The sequence below is a fragment of the Bos javanicus genome, chromosome X, assembly GCF_032452875.1.
Source record: "Bos javanicus breed banteng chromosome X, ARS-OSU_banteng_1.0, whole genome shotgun sequence".
Lineage (NCBI taxonomy): Eukaryota > Metazoa > Chordata > Mammalia > Artiodactyla > Bovidae > Bos > Bos javanicus.
The window spans coordinates 35,893,164-35,906,327 of NC_083897.1; the positions used below are offsets into that span (position 1 = coordinate 35,893,164).

General features: G+C 54.8%; 1 protein-coding gene across 11 annotated transcripts in view; it reads left to right on the forward strand.

The window, feature by feature from the left end:
- ZNF185 (zinc finger protein 185 with LIM domain) overlaps positions 1–13,164 on the forward strand; it is a 58,999-nt gene that overhangs the window by 10,992 nt on the left and 34,843 nt on the right. For 4 of the 11 annotated variants that reach the window (XM_061408877.1, XM_061408876.1, XM_061408869.1 and 1 more), the window contains 10 exons: positions 1,211–1,289; positions 1,431–1,554; positions 1,769–1,834; positions 3,572–3,613; positions 3,716–3,793; positions 4,303–4,392; positions 5,226–5,312; positions 6,008–6,091; positions 6,331–6,372; positions 12,852–12,938. In XM_061408877.1, coding sequence (XP_061264861.1) covers positions 1,247–1,289; positions 1,431–1,554; positions 1,769–1,834; positions 3,572–3,613; positions 3,716–3,793; positions 4,303–4,392; positions 5,226–5,312; positions 6,008–6,091; positions 6,331–6,372; positions 12,852–12,938 — 743 coding nt within the window. In that variant the 5' untranslated portion in view covers positions 1,211–1,246. Of the gene's footprint in view, positions 1–1,210; positions 1,290–1,430; positions 1,555–1,768; positions 1,835–3,571; positions 3,614–3,715; positions 3,794–4,302; positions 4,393–5,225; positions 5,313–6,007; positions 6,092–6,330; positions 6,373–12,851; positions 12,939–13,164 lie in introns of those variants that run through there. The other 7 variants (XM_061408873.1, XM_061408871.1, XM_061408872.1 and 4 more) reach the window with 5 other exon arrangements.

Genomic DNA, 13,164 nt, shown 5'->3' on the forward strand with positions numbered 1-13,164 from the left:
TGGCATGCGGCAGGCTCAGGCCTCCTTGGCTGCTCCGTCAGTACAGTTTATGGGAAATCCAGCCCTTGCTGACATGGCAAATTTGGTTTGCTCTTGGCGCCCTGCCCTGCCCTGCCCATTTTAATGTGCCCCTGACCTCCGTGAAAACATGTCCTGGACTTGCCAGCTAGCAGCATGGCCCAACTGCTCAGGCCCTGGCCCTACAGGGGCCCAGAAGATGGCGGGCCTCTAATAGGGAGACCCTTGTGCCTAGGACTGTGTGGGCAGAGCCAGGAGCCCTGCTTACTGTCATGACCACTCACCGAAGCCTCCTGCCCCTCTCCTGAGGCCCAAGGGACAGGCTGTGGTGGGTCAGTGCTTTGACTCAAGCCATCTTCTGTCAGTTCCATCCTGGAGAGCTGGCTTCCCTTCTCCAGCCCCTCCTGGACCTGGGAGGCCCTCACAGGCCACGGAAGGGCAGCACTTGCCTCAGGGGCAGAGAGGCAAAAATGAGGCTAGAAGACAAAGTTAGGAAGAGAAATCAGAGCACAGGACACCTCACCTGGTGCCCAAGGGCTTGCCCATTGGACACAGAGCCTACCCTTGAGCTACACAGGGCTGACACCTCCAGGCCATGCTGACTAAGGACAGGCTGAGAGTCACTATGATCACCGTGCTAGGTTGTGCTGGGCAGTTGCAAGAATATTGGTGTCTTCTGTTCTCACAGCAGTCCTGAAAGGTGGACTTTTTTTTTTTTTTTTTAATTTCCATTTTATAAATGAGGACAATGAGGCAAGTCAGAGGGAGAGGTTAGATGACCCATTCAAGGTCTGTCAGATGGCCACTAAGGAGTGAGAGAGACAGCCCAACCCCAAAGAGACTGTCCCCCAGCCTCTATCCTTCCCCATTCCTCCTTCTGGATCCACTAGTGTTGACCACTGCTGCCAACACTCACCAGGCAGGAGTCTGGCCATCAGAGTTCTCTAAGAGTTGGTGGCCTGCCTGTCTCAGCCATCTCCCCAACAGACAGGCCATGCGTTCCCCAAGGTGAGTGGCCCTGGGCAGATGTAGGATGTGCTGCCCAGAGGGGCCTTTTGGCCAGACTTCACCAGCTCTGGCTTCCCCATGCCCAGAGGACAGTCTGGAAGGTCTCAGTGTGCCAAGGACCTTATGGTGATGAGCCATTATAAATACGAGAAGTAACAAACCGTGTGCTTGCCTTTGCCCCCAGGAGCCCTGTTGAATCTACTGAGAAGAGACGTTCACAATGAACACCATGAGCATCTCAGCTCTTGGAGGAAGCAGCAAAGGTGAGGTCTGGGTGCCCCCTGGGCCTGGACTTGGACACAAAGTAGCAGAGTGAGAGCAGTGTATGGGGAGGGCTGCAAGCAGGCCTTGGGGCCCTGAGGTGGAGCGCCCCTGCTGAGGCTGCCTGGCCTTGCCACCACCAGGGAAGCCTCTCCCAGCAGGCGAGGAGGAGCGCAATACTGTCCTCAAGCAGATGAAGGTTCGCACCACGCTTAAGGGGGACAAGAGCTGGATCACCAAACAGGATGAATCGGAGGGCCGCACCCTGTAAGTCTGGGAGGCTGGGAGGGCCAGCAGCGACAGGCTGGGTCTTGGATGGCACTCCATGGGTTACATTAAACCAGTCCCAGGGTGGGAAAGGCCCGGTGCCAGAGTGTGCAATGTGGACACGGGCCGGGGAAGGAGAAGGTGCAATGGGAATGGTGGGCCAAGTTCCTGAGGTACATGTGGCAGTCCCCTTTTGTGTTCCCTCTTTGCTCAGTGAGCTGCCCTCCGGCTGGACTCATGCCACCTCGCTTTCATCAGCTGGGGAGGTCCCGAAGGCCAGGTGAGAGGTGCTGCCCAGATGGCAGGTGGGTGGGCCCGCACTGCAGTCTTTGGGGGGCAGGGAGGCCTTTGAACTCCACTGGAGGGACGGATTTTCCACTTCCTGGGAAAAAGAGCACAGGGATGACTGGATGCAGGTCCCCTGGGGCCAGCTGCCTCTCCAGCTACACCTCCATGACTTCAGCTGTGAACTGAGACCAAAATTGTCACTGAACACCCCCAAAGGGGTGCAGACAATGTCTCTGAGATCCTCTGGGGCCTTAAAGAGTCACACATGACTCTGTTGCATAGGTAATCAGAGTGCCAGGGCAGACTCCAAGTTCAAGATGACATGTTTTGACAGCTGGCTCTCCTCTCTATTTCAAGGACTTTTGCATAGAGGTGTCCAGGGTGGTTCTGAAGTGTCAGCACATCCTGCCCAGATCAGGGGGAACTACTCCTAAGAAGTAGGGGTTTAGCATTAGGGGATAGGGAATTAGGTTGAGGTTGGCGGGGGGTGGGGGCACTAAATTCAGTCTTGATCCTTGTTCCAAAGAGACAGCAGTTGGCAGTTGAGGACAGTGGCCACAGCTGGAAGGGTGGGGTCCAAGTTCAGTGCTAGCCCAACGGGCTGCCTCTGGTCACAGTGGCCTTGCCCAGAATCTCTCAATGACTCAGCACCTGTCACCTACCAGGTCCTGTACTGGGCACAGAGGACACAACCCTTTCCTCAGGGAACTGACATCCTAGCAGGGTAAAGGGGCCTGACCCAAGTAGAGAGATGAGCTTAAAAGATAGACTTGCTGATTGTGATAGCAGTTGGCAGTTGGCAAGGGCCTGAGCATAGTTCAAAGATAATCTACTCATTGTGGGGTATGTTTACTTTGGGGGTGCAGTTCTCAGCTTGGGCTTTGGTTTGGAAGTATGTTTGGAAAACACATGGGATAAGGGACATTTTTTGCTCTGCTCCCAGCCCAAGTGAGTTGTGGGGATGGAGGGCAGTGCCCCTGCCACCTGCCCATGTGGGTCCCTTTAAAGGGGTGGTCTTAAGACCATCCCACGCTACTCCAGCCTAATCTTCCCTGCCCACATCCCTCACTGGACTCCTCTGAGTACTCCCTGCTCCCCAGGCAGGGAGTGAAGGCATCCCACCAGCTGGAGGAGGGAGGCTGGAGCAGAATGGGAGATAAAGGATAGCAGGCCTTCTCTGGCTCCTGCCTGGGCTCCACCCCTTGGGCCCTCATGAGTCTTCCTGGAGAGTACTGGGCAGAGTGGGGCATCAGATCAGGTTAGGGTTTCTACCTGACATGGCTTCAGCCCCCAGGCTCTGACCATAGAGCCTCCAGCCTGAGCTGGGTCAGCTCTGAGGGTAGAGGTAGGGAATGTTGTCATCCATCTCAGAAGAACACCTGCTCAGGGGAGCACTGGGGCCTGGCAGAACAGGGAGAAACCTGACTTTGGATGGAATACCTCTGTGTTCATGCCCAGCCATGGAACATACCTTCCTGGGCACCGCTGTGAGCCAGGGCCCAGAAGAATTAGCCTTTCCTGGGAAGCATGAGGGAGACAGGCAGACCAGGACAGGCACCCTGGCTAGGGATGCAGATATGGCTGGCTGCCTTGAGAAGCAACCAGGGCCTCTTGCTGCCCTTGTTCTGACCACACTGGGATACCCACCAGCCCACCCCCTTTACTGTCATCAGGCAGCCTGGGCCCACCTATGAGACTTCAGTTCACATCCTACCTTCTTTTCCCTCAGCAGGCCCCTGAGCACGAGGGCTCCCACAGGCTATATCATCCGGTAGGTGACTGCAGGAGCCCGCCCGCCTCCCCATGCCTACCCACATGGCCCTGGCTTCTCCCAGGGGGCTCACCAGGCTGCTTCTCCCGGACTCTCTTTCAGCGGAGTGTTCACCAAGCCTGTGGACAGCTCGTCCCAGCCTCACCAGCACTTCCCCAAGGCCAATGGAGCTCCAAAAAGGTGTGTCCACAGAGTGCTGGCCAGTTGTCCAGTGGGAGGTATGGGAGTCCACTGCCTGTCACTGAGTGGGTGGTAGGTGTCAGGTGTCAGGTCTCTTCCTGTGTAAGGAATGGCCCTGGACCACGCAACCAGTGCCCTTGTCCTTGTGCCAGTCGTGGTACAGGGTCACCAGGACAGAGTCACAGGGAAGAGGCTGTGCAGAGCCCAGACTTGCTGATCAGCTATGCTGAGTTGTGTGCTTTGGGCCGCCGTCTTCTCAACAGGCTGACAACAGGCTGAACCTGGTGTCAGAAAAGCAGGACCAAGGGGGCTGGGCCTGTCTATGGCAAGAGGGTGGCCCTGCTCAGGGTGGTGCACATGTCCTGGGTATCTGGCAGGGCTTAGAGCAAAGAAGAAAGGGCACCAGCACTTACTTGTCCGCCTGCCATGTGCCTGCTGGGCCATGTAGGCAAATGTGGAAGCAAGAGGGGGCCTGCAGGCACACACCTGAAAACTCCTTGTCTCTCTAGCATGGCCAGTCTGGGGAAAGCAGCTCCCACTGGCCCTCCCCGCCCCTTCTCCTCTGGCTACAAGATGACCACGGAGGATTACAAGAAGCTGTGAGTAGGCAATCGCAGACCCAACTTGGTTCCTTTTTCCCAGGGCCCAAACATGGGGCCCGCTGAGGGCAGCTGCCTGCTTGCCTCTGAGCACAATGCAGACTGCTGTCCTGCCACTCTGACCTCCTTGCCAGTTGCCACTGGGGCCTGGACCCCACCAGAGGGTGGCGAGCCCCAGAAAGTTGGACATTGTACACCTTATACTTCTGATCTCAGGCAAAGCAGGGGCTGTAGGAAGCTTGCGGAAGGAGCTGGTGGGTCTAGAGAAAGTGTCTTGGGTCATGGCCCTGACTATTTCCTGGACTGGGCCGGGCTGGCCTAGCACCTGATGAGTCCAAGCATGCTGCTGGCCCTGGCAGCCTGTCAGCTATGGGCACTTTGTAACTAAATGTGGGTTGCTTCTTGTATGTCAATCTTTGGGGTCCCCCTTGGAGCTCCCAATGTGGCCCCACACAAGACCCCCTCCTGTGGACCCAGCAGGGCGGGGTCTGGACAGATGTGGATTGTGCCTGCATTCCCAGGGGCCCAACATCTTGCTTGTCCCCTGTCATCACCCATTGACATGGAGCAACTAGGGAATCTCTCTGCAGAAGGGAATGAGGCTTGAACTGGGTCTTGGGGGACAGTAAGGGTGGGAACAGGGAGGGATAGCAAGCCTAGCTTTCCAAGAGGAAGGAGTGGCTTGAACAGAGTCCAGGGGCAGCCAGGCTAACACATGTTGTTGTTTTTATAAGTTAGGAGGCCAAGCTGCAGAGGGCATGACAGAGAATGGTGTGAGGGTGGTCGAGGGAGGAGGGGCCATGACTGGCAGCATCTTCAATCCCCCACACCAGGGCCCCCTACAACATCAGGCGCAGCTCAGCATCAAGAGCTGCTGAAGAGGAGGAGGTGCGCTTCTCTTCTGATGAGCAGAAACGGAGGTAATGGTGCCTGATGGGTGTCCCACGGACAGGGCAGGGCCCAAGTCTCCACCGCCTGGGGAGACAGGGGTCATGCATGACATATGGAGCATCTGTCTTGTCTGTTGGCGGAGGGTGGCCGCCAGCAACAGGGAGCATTCCTGGAGTCCCTGAACCACCCACTCAGTGCTGAGCCTGCCCGGGGGCCCCCTCTAAGGAACTTTCTATGAGGGCAGAACCGAGGTAACGAGCAATTTCTCTATCAGTTTGTTCAAAAGGGTCCTGAGCAAATTGGACCAAAGTAGGCAGTGCCTGGTGCCCAGGGACAAGCCACCTGCATATGGCTGGGGACAGGGCCAGGCTCTAGAGGGGCCCATGCCCTTTGTCCCAAAGTGAGGCCTGGGTGCTTGGGCACAGCTAGGCCTCAACCTCAGCCTGTTGCCCCCCAGTGCCAACATCTGCTGGCCTGTCCTTGACATTGGAAATGCACCGAAGGCCCCCATGCTGGAGGCCCAACAGACGGGCAGTGCTAAGGGCAGAGTCAACAGTAGCAGAGGGAAGAGCTAAGAGCTCCAGGGCCAGGGTGCCGGGCATTGATTTCCCACTGTGCAGCCAGCTAAGTGTGGGCTCTCAGGCAGGTCACTAAAGCTTTCTTTTGCTTCCTGAGTAGCTGCCCTGCCTCATCCATTAGCTGCCCCCTCTCTGTGCCACCCCAGGTCCGAGGCTGCCAGCAGTGTGGTGAGGAAGACAGCTCCCCGGGAGCACTCCTATGTCCTGTCAGCGGCCAAGAAGAACCCTGGGTGAGCAGCTCAGCAGGGGACCCAGCAGGGCTACCCACCTGCTCCATACTCTGGGCCAGGTCCTTTCCCCTCAGGGTTCTGCTCTTCCTCTGCCTGTGACAGTGGGTTTACAGGGACCCCATGTGTACTTTCTGGAAACCTGAGAGGTCTGGCTGCTGCCATCAGGGCAGGTAGGGTGCTGGGGATGATGTCATGTGTCTGTGGCTTCTGTGAACATGTCACCTTTCTGTCTCCTTCAGCAGCCCTGCCCAGGAGACACTAGCCCCGTTCATTGCCAAGAGGTAAGTGTGGGCAAAGGGAGGGAATCTCCTGCACTCATAGGGGTGGAGTGTGCAGAGAGTGGGTGCCGGGGGGATGCAGTTGCTGTCCCTGTGCAGAGGGAGTTGTGCAGAGTTGGTGGCTTCTGTTTTGAAGCCAAGGAAGCCCATGGTTGGCCATGGTGTCACAGAAGACCCTGGCAAGCAACGCTGCGTAAGCAGGAGCCTGGTTCAGAGAACACGGCTGGTGACAAGAAACTTCCATTTGCCAGTGGCCAATAGGACCAGGTCCCTGACCCAAGATGGAGCTGTAGTGTTTCTTGGAAACACTGGGGTTTTGCACACTGGCCTCTGGGGTTTTGCAGCAAGAGTAGGTACCAGGGAAGAAAGCAGTTGTTCCTTTGCACTCCTTCCCATCCTACCATGGGTTGGCTGGACAATGCCTTGGCAGGAGGGGTAATTGAGAACCCCTGCCTGACCAGGCCCTTGGGAGTGACCATGACATTGGAGATGGGTCCTAAAGGCTGTACAAGAGCCAGTGGGCCACGATCAGGACATCAGTCCTGCCGCTGAGTGAGGGGACAGGATATCTTCTGGGAGAGGAGAGTACTTGGGGAGGACAGGGAAAAAAAACTTCTGGAAAACTGAATTTAGGGCTAGTCTGTTGGATAGAGAGGGAAGACATATATGACAAGCTGAGGACTGAAAAACAAGGGGAACTTGGCATGCCAAGTGTTCCAGGCAGAGGGCCCAGCTGTGCAGAGACTCAGAGGTGGGAAGACCAAAAATGCTGACCAGAATACAGCCAGCGTGATCTTAGAGACAAGTTCCCACCAAGATTAGCGAGTACTTTGTCATGGCAGCCTCAGGAACCTCATAGAGCTGTCCCAGGCCTTTCTTCCAGCTTCTGGTGTCACTGGCAGTCCTTGCCTTGTAGACACATCACTCCTACCTCTGCCTCCACTCTCACAACACCTTCTTTTCTCTGTGTGTCTGTGTCCAAGTTTCCCTTTTACAAGGACACCAGTTGTTGCATTTAGGGCTCACTCTATCCCAGTATGACCTCACTGTAACTTGATGACAAATTGATTGCAAAGACTATTTCCAAATAAGATCACGTTGCCAGGCTCCAGGCAGACATGAATTTTGGCAGGACACTACTCAACCCCGTGTCCTGTCCTTATCCCAAACTGCAGTCACTCAGCCACCAACATGACTGAAAGAAAGCATGTCATTCAGGCCCCAAGTGCATCTGTTTCTCTCTTTCCCAAAGGGTGGTTGAGGATGGGTCTTCTGAGAAAAGCCAGGACCCCCCTGCTCTGTCGAGATTCCTTGCTGGCTCAAGCAGGTAATCAATTGCTCACCTCTGCCCATGGCTGGTGACTGCCAGGTCACCTCCCTACAGGGCCTCAGGGTCAGTGTCCCCATGTGCCCAGTGACAGGATGGGACACTGAAATCAGTAAGGGCCTGTCTGGCTAGATGTCCTGAGGTTTAAAGGAGCAAAACAGCCTGGTCTTCTGGGAGAGAGTGCTTCAGTCTTGTCTGTCTGGTGCTTATCTGTGTCAACTTAACCCTTGCACCACTGAGCACTGTAGTGGCCAACTGTGGGATGTGAGGTGGTCTGCAGCCAGGGTACTCGTCTAAGGCTTTCCTGTAAGTTGGTCAAGTTCACCCTGCCAACGCTGTCCTCCCCCTCCTTCTTTGCCAGTGCAGACAGGGGCAGAACCAAGGTGTCACAGGCCATTTGGGTGGAGCTCATGCTGAGCCCAGGTGGGTGCCAGGAATTGGGTCTGGCCCATGAGCCCATGAGATGGGAAGCTCTGGCATTGAGGTGACAGGGCAGGGACAGTCTGAGTGCGGGTGATCTCACTCCAGGCAGGGCTCTGATTTGCCCTGATTTCTGAGCCCTAGAGTGTTGGGCAGATAATGGTGCTCTCTTTTGTCTGCAGGCAAAAGGCAATCAATACCTCTTTGTACTCTGAGCTGAATCATGCTAAGTCCTGTGAGAACGCCACTGCCCCTGGGGCTGTTATGGGTCTTGTAATGCCCCTGCATGTCCACACGCCCCTCCTTGACTCAAGCCCCTCAACCATTTGTATGTGACCTTGGTCCTTGGGGCCACCTCTTCTGTGCCAGGAGAGAGATATGATAACCTGCTACAGCCCAGACTGGTGGAGGAGAGAGAAAACTGCAGGAGTTCAAGGCCAGCCACAGGTCACAGCCAGAGCAACAGGAAAATTTAAGAGCTCTTCACGAGGTAGCATTGATGGGACATGGTGACTAATGGAATACAGGGGCTTAGTATGCGAGCATTGCTGGAACAAAGGGTCACAAACTGGTTGACACAAATAGCCAAATGTATTGTCTCCCAGTTCTGGAGGCTGGAAGTTTGTAATCAAGATGTCAGTAGGGTTGATTTCTACTAAGACCTCTCTATTTGGTGTATAAATGGCTGTCTTCTCCCTGAATTTCTTCACAAGGTCTTCCTCAGTGTGTCTGTGTCCTGACCGCCTCTTTTTATAAGGACATTAGTCATATTAGACTAGGAGCCACCCTACTCCAGTGTGACTTCATCTTAATTATATCTGAAACATCCTTATTCCAAATAAGCTCACATTCTGAGGTACTGGGGATTAGGATGTAAATATATAAATTTTGGAGGGGACACAATTTACCAAAAAACAAAGCACATTTCTGAAAAGTGAAAGAGACAATCTCTCAGTCGTGTCTGACTCTTGTGACCCCATGGACTATACAGTCCATGGAATTCTCCAGGCCAGAATACTGGAGTGGATAACCATTCTCTTCTCCAGGATCCCCAACCCAGGGATCTCCTTAATTTCTGTTTTGAAAAAAAAAAAAAAAAGCAATTAACATTGGTTTCACATGCTTTCTTAAAGCACAGAGAAGGAGAACTAGGTTGTGCTATCAGTTGACAGGCATTTTAACATTTATTCCAGAGAACTCCTTTGGATGTTTACTACCCACCACCTGGCTGTCACAGCAAAGTGGCTGTCTGTCTTGGTCGGGCCGCCATAACCAAGTCCCCCACCATAAGTATGTGATAGTGGTTGGTCAGGAAGGCTCTTCCATTAGTGTTTGCAAACCACAAGGTAGCTTCCCCATGAACTGCTGGCTGGTCCCAGGCAGCCTTCCTGTCTGATGCTACCCCCATGAGGCCCTGCAGTGACTCAGGGGGTCACCATCAGCCCCCCATGCCTGGCTCCTGCCTGCTAGTTATCTAGAATTCCAGGCCTGGTTGTATCCCTGAAGGAGCCCAGACCACTGGGGAACAGGGATTGAACCAAAATAGCTGGTTTGTGGCCAACTAGGAGGGGAACCCCCGTCTTAGGCGCCAAACCCTACAGGGGAACAGAAAGAGTGCCACAGCAGGATGCACCATCCCGCTCTGGACCCCTGACCTGCCTGGGTGCCCCAAAGGCCCCTCAGTACCAAGTGTCCAAATCTGAGCTCCCATCTCCATTATCTCCTCCATCCTTTTCCCTCTCCACCTCAACAGCCCACCTGTGGCAGTGGCCCTGCCTCCATGCACCATGTGGCCTAGTTTCTTGGGTTCATCTCATTTCCCCATTCTTGATGTGAAAGATAACTCCTGCTCACCTTCCAAAGTGCACTTTCTCGGATACCCCCTCTCAGAGACACTAGCCTGTGTGAGAGCCCCAGGCCTGGCTGCTGCCCCCATCACAGCACTGCTCAAGCTTTCTTGCCTCTCTGCTTCACCTGATCAGATGAGGCTGGGCCCCAGCATGCTGCCTGGCAGAGGAACTAAGGAGCCGTCAGTAAGAGCACAGCTTCTGGTACAAGGCAAAACCCTTGCATTGCCCTCTATGGGCTGTGTAGCCTTGATTAAGTCTCTCTGTGCTTCAGGGTCCTCATATGTAAAATAGGGAGCAATAGGGAGCAGTGATACCTACCTCCAGAGGCTGTCCAAAAGACTAAATGGGATAATGCATGTGAAGTCCTTTGTGCAGTGCCTTGGTGCTGGTACGGTTGGGTGCTTCTTGAGCTGCAGAAAGAAAGTGAAAGAAAGTGAAGTCGCTCAGTCATGTCCGACTGTTTGCAACCCCATGGACTGTAGCCCGCCAGACTCCTCTTTCCATGGAATTCTCCAGGCAAGAGTACGGGAGTGGGTTGCCATTTCTGTCTCCAGGGGATCTTCCTGACCCAGGGATCAAACCGGCTCTCCTGCATTGCAGGCAGACGCTTTACTGTCTGAGCCACCAGGAAGTCCATCATCAAATGAAAAGGCCAATATTGCCCTCTACTGGTGTCAGAGGGAAATGCCACCATGGGAGGCAGAGGAGGAGTTCCTCTGTCCTTCCTCCCTGACTTCTCCCCCTCTTTTAGCTGGATGAGTCCTTTGGCACAGGCCACTTGCATTCCCACCTGCAGCTTCAGCCTCACTGGATAAGAGCTTCTGGCCTCCAGCAGCTCTCAACCTGGCCGACCCCTTCAGATTGAACTAAAGGTGTGGGTGGTTGAGGGTCTGGAGAGGGGCGAGGCTGCTGGCTGCAGAGGAGGAGAGGCTGGAAGGCCCCCGTGTGAATTTGCTGGGGCTTCCGTGAAAGGGTTCCAGAAACTGGGTGGATTAAACAACAGAAATGCGTGCTTTCAGAGTTCTAGAGGCCAGAAGTCCTAAATCAAGGAAGGTGTCAGCAGGGCAAGTTGCTCCTCTGAAGGCTCTGGAGTAGAGTCTGTTCCAGGCCTTTCTCTCAGCTTCAGTCCTTGGCACCTCTTAGCGTGTAGATGCATCAGTCCGACATTTGCTTCTGCCATCACATGGCTGTCTTCCCTCTGTGTATTTGTCCCCTTTCTATAAGGCACCCGCTCTACTCCAATACAATCTCATCGTAAATATTTACCTCTGCAAAGACACTATTTCCAAATAAGGTCACATTCACAGATACCAGGGGCTTTAGCACATCTTTTAGGATGGACACAATGCAGGACCCATGGGGGCTGAGCCTTTAAGTCAAAATCGCTCATGAGGCAAGCGTTGAGGAAAAGGTGCCAGCTGGGACAGCGCTTGGTTCCTGTTTCCTGTCTGACAGAACTAGAAATGCCAGGGAGAAGGTATGCTTTACTTGCCTGTGACATCCCCAGGGACAGTGGAACGTGTCCCTGCTCCGTGGTACAAAGGAGCAACAGGCTGTCTTCATGGTCATCACGAATGGAGATGGACTGAGATCAGAGCTACCCATGTGCACCAGGCCCCCTCTGGGCTTTCGTGTGTAGAGAAGCCCTGTCCACCACAGCCCTTCCATTTCCTCTCGTCATCTCAGTGTCCAGAAGGTACAGAGATTAGCAGCTCACTGACCTTCCCTCCAGGGGCTCCCTGTCTCCATCCTGCCCCGCACGCACCCCTCCTCCTCCTGGGACCCCCGAGTGTCCTTTCTGACGTGCCTGATCATGTCAAGGCCCCACCTCTGCCTCAAGCACATCTTGTGGACTTTCTTTGCCACAGTCGATCTGGTCTCTGTCTTTAAGAGCCCTGCCGGCCTCTACCTCCTCACTCCTTCCTCTGTCTCCCTCCAGTGAGTTTGGGCTGAGCTACTCCTCCATGGAACTTTCCAGGTGCATTTGGGGCTTGATTTGGGCATGGCCTTACAGGTGACTTGTGTCAGTGCCCATGCCACTTGGCCCTCATCCTGTGTCCTGCTGGGCCGGGGGCTTCACTAGGGCAGGCCTGGGACTCACTCCTACCTGTACTCCAGTGGCCAGGAACAACCAAAGGAAGGAGTGAGTGGCTGTAATGTGGACCTGATAGGTGTCCTGATTGGAGTGAAGAGGAACCCCACAAAGCCAGAACGTTCTAGATTCTCTCCAGCCCTAACCATCAGCACAGCCAGATCCTCTTGGGTGTCAGGCCCTGCAGTGGGGACACAAAATCCAGTGGAATTGGAGGGCTGTGTGCAGTCACTCTCAACCAGGCTCTGAGCAAGGGAGCACTAAAAGGGACCTTCTGAGGGCTGAGAATGTCTGATCCTGCCTGGGCTCTAGCTCATGTGCACCTGCTCTCTGACCTTCAAGCCCTGAGTCTCCCCTTTCACTGGCTGTCACTCCAGATTTGGTGTGTAGGTTTCCTGAGCATCTTGCTCACCATGTGTTCCCATCAGCCCATGAACTCACAAACTGCCACTTTGGATGCTGCAGTGCATCCACTGACAGGGCTCACCTCTGTACCCAGAAGGCCCCTCACTGTGTCTGAAGGAGGCTGGGATCAAGAATACGAGACTGCTAAGAGGTCCTTTGGTCCCCTTCCTCTGGGACGTGGAGGTCAGTGGCCCAAGCTCAGCTGCGGCACCAAGAAGACTCAAGTCCAAAGAGGAGACAAGAGAAACAAAGGGAGGGCCAAGGTCTGGGTGTCCCACTGCACTAGCCAGGACGCTCCTGAGAGAGGACACCCTGGGACCCCCAGCACAGATGGAGAAGGGGAGGCCTTTCTTACCAGCAACTCTCTACCTCTCTCTTTTGGCTGCAGTGCAAGAGGTGAGGAGACTGTCCGCCTGCAGATCACAACACCCGGGGCAGGACTCCACCTGGTGGCCCCACACCTGGAAGGAATAAGGTACACATGATTCTAGAGATGGGAGCAGCAGGGCCAGGCTGCAAGTGATGAGGTCTGCGGGCTGGTTGGTGGGAGAAATAAGCAACCTGGATTCTTTGCCCCATCCCATTTCCCTCCAGAACTCCTGGGAGCAAGCACTTGGTTCCATGGGAGAACAGACGCAGCCCTGGGGACGCCCTGTCTAGAGTCACTGACTGTCTGCCTGGTTGGGGGGAGGCAGACACAG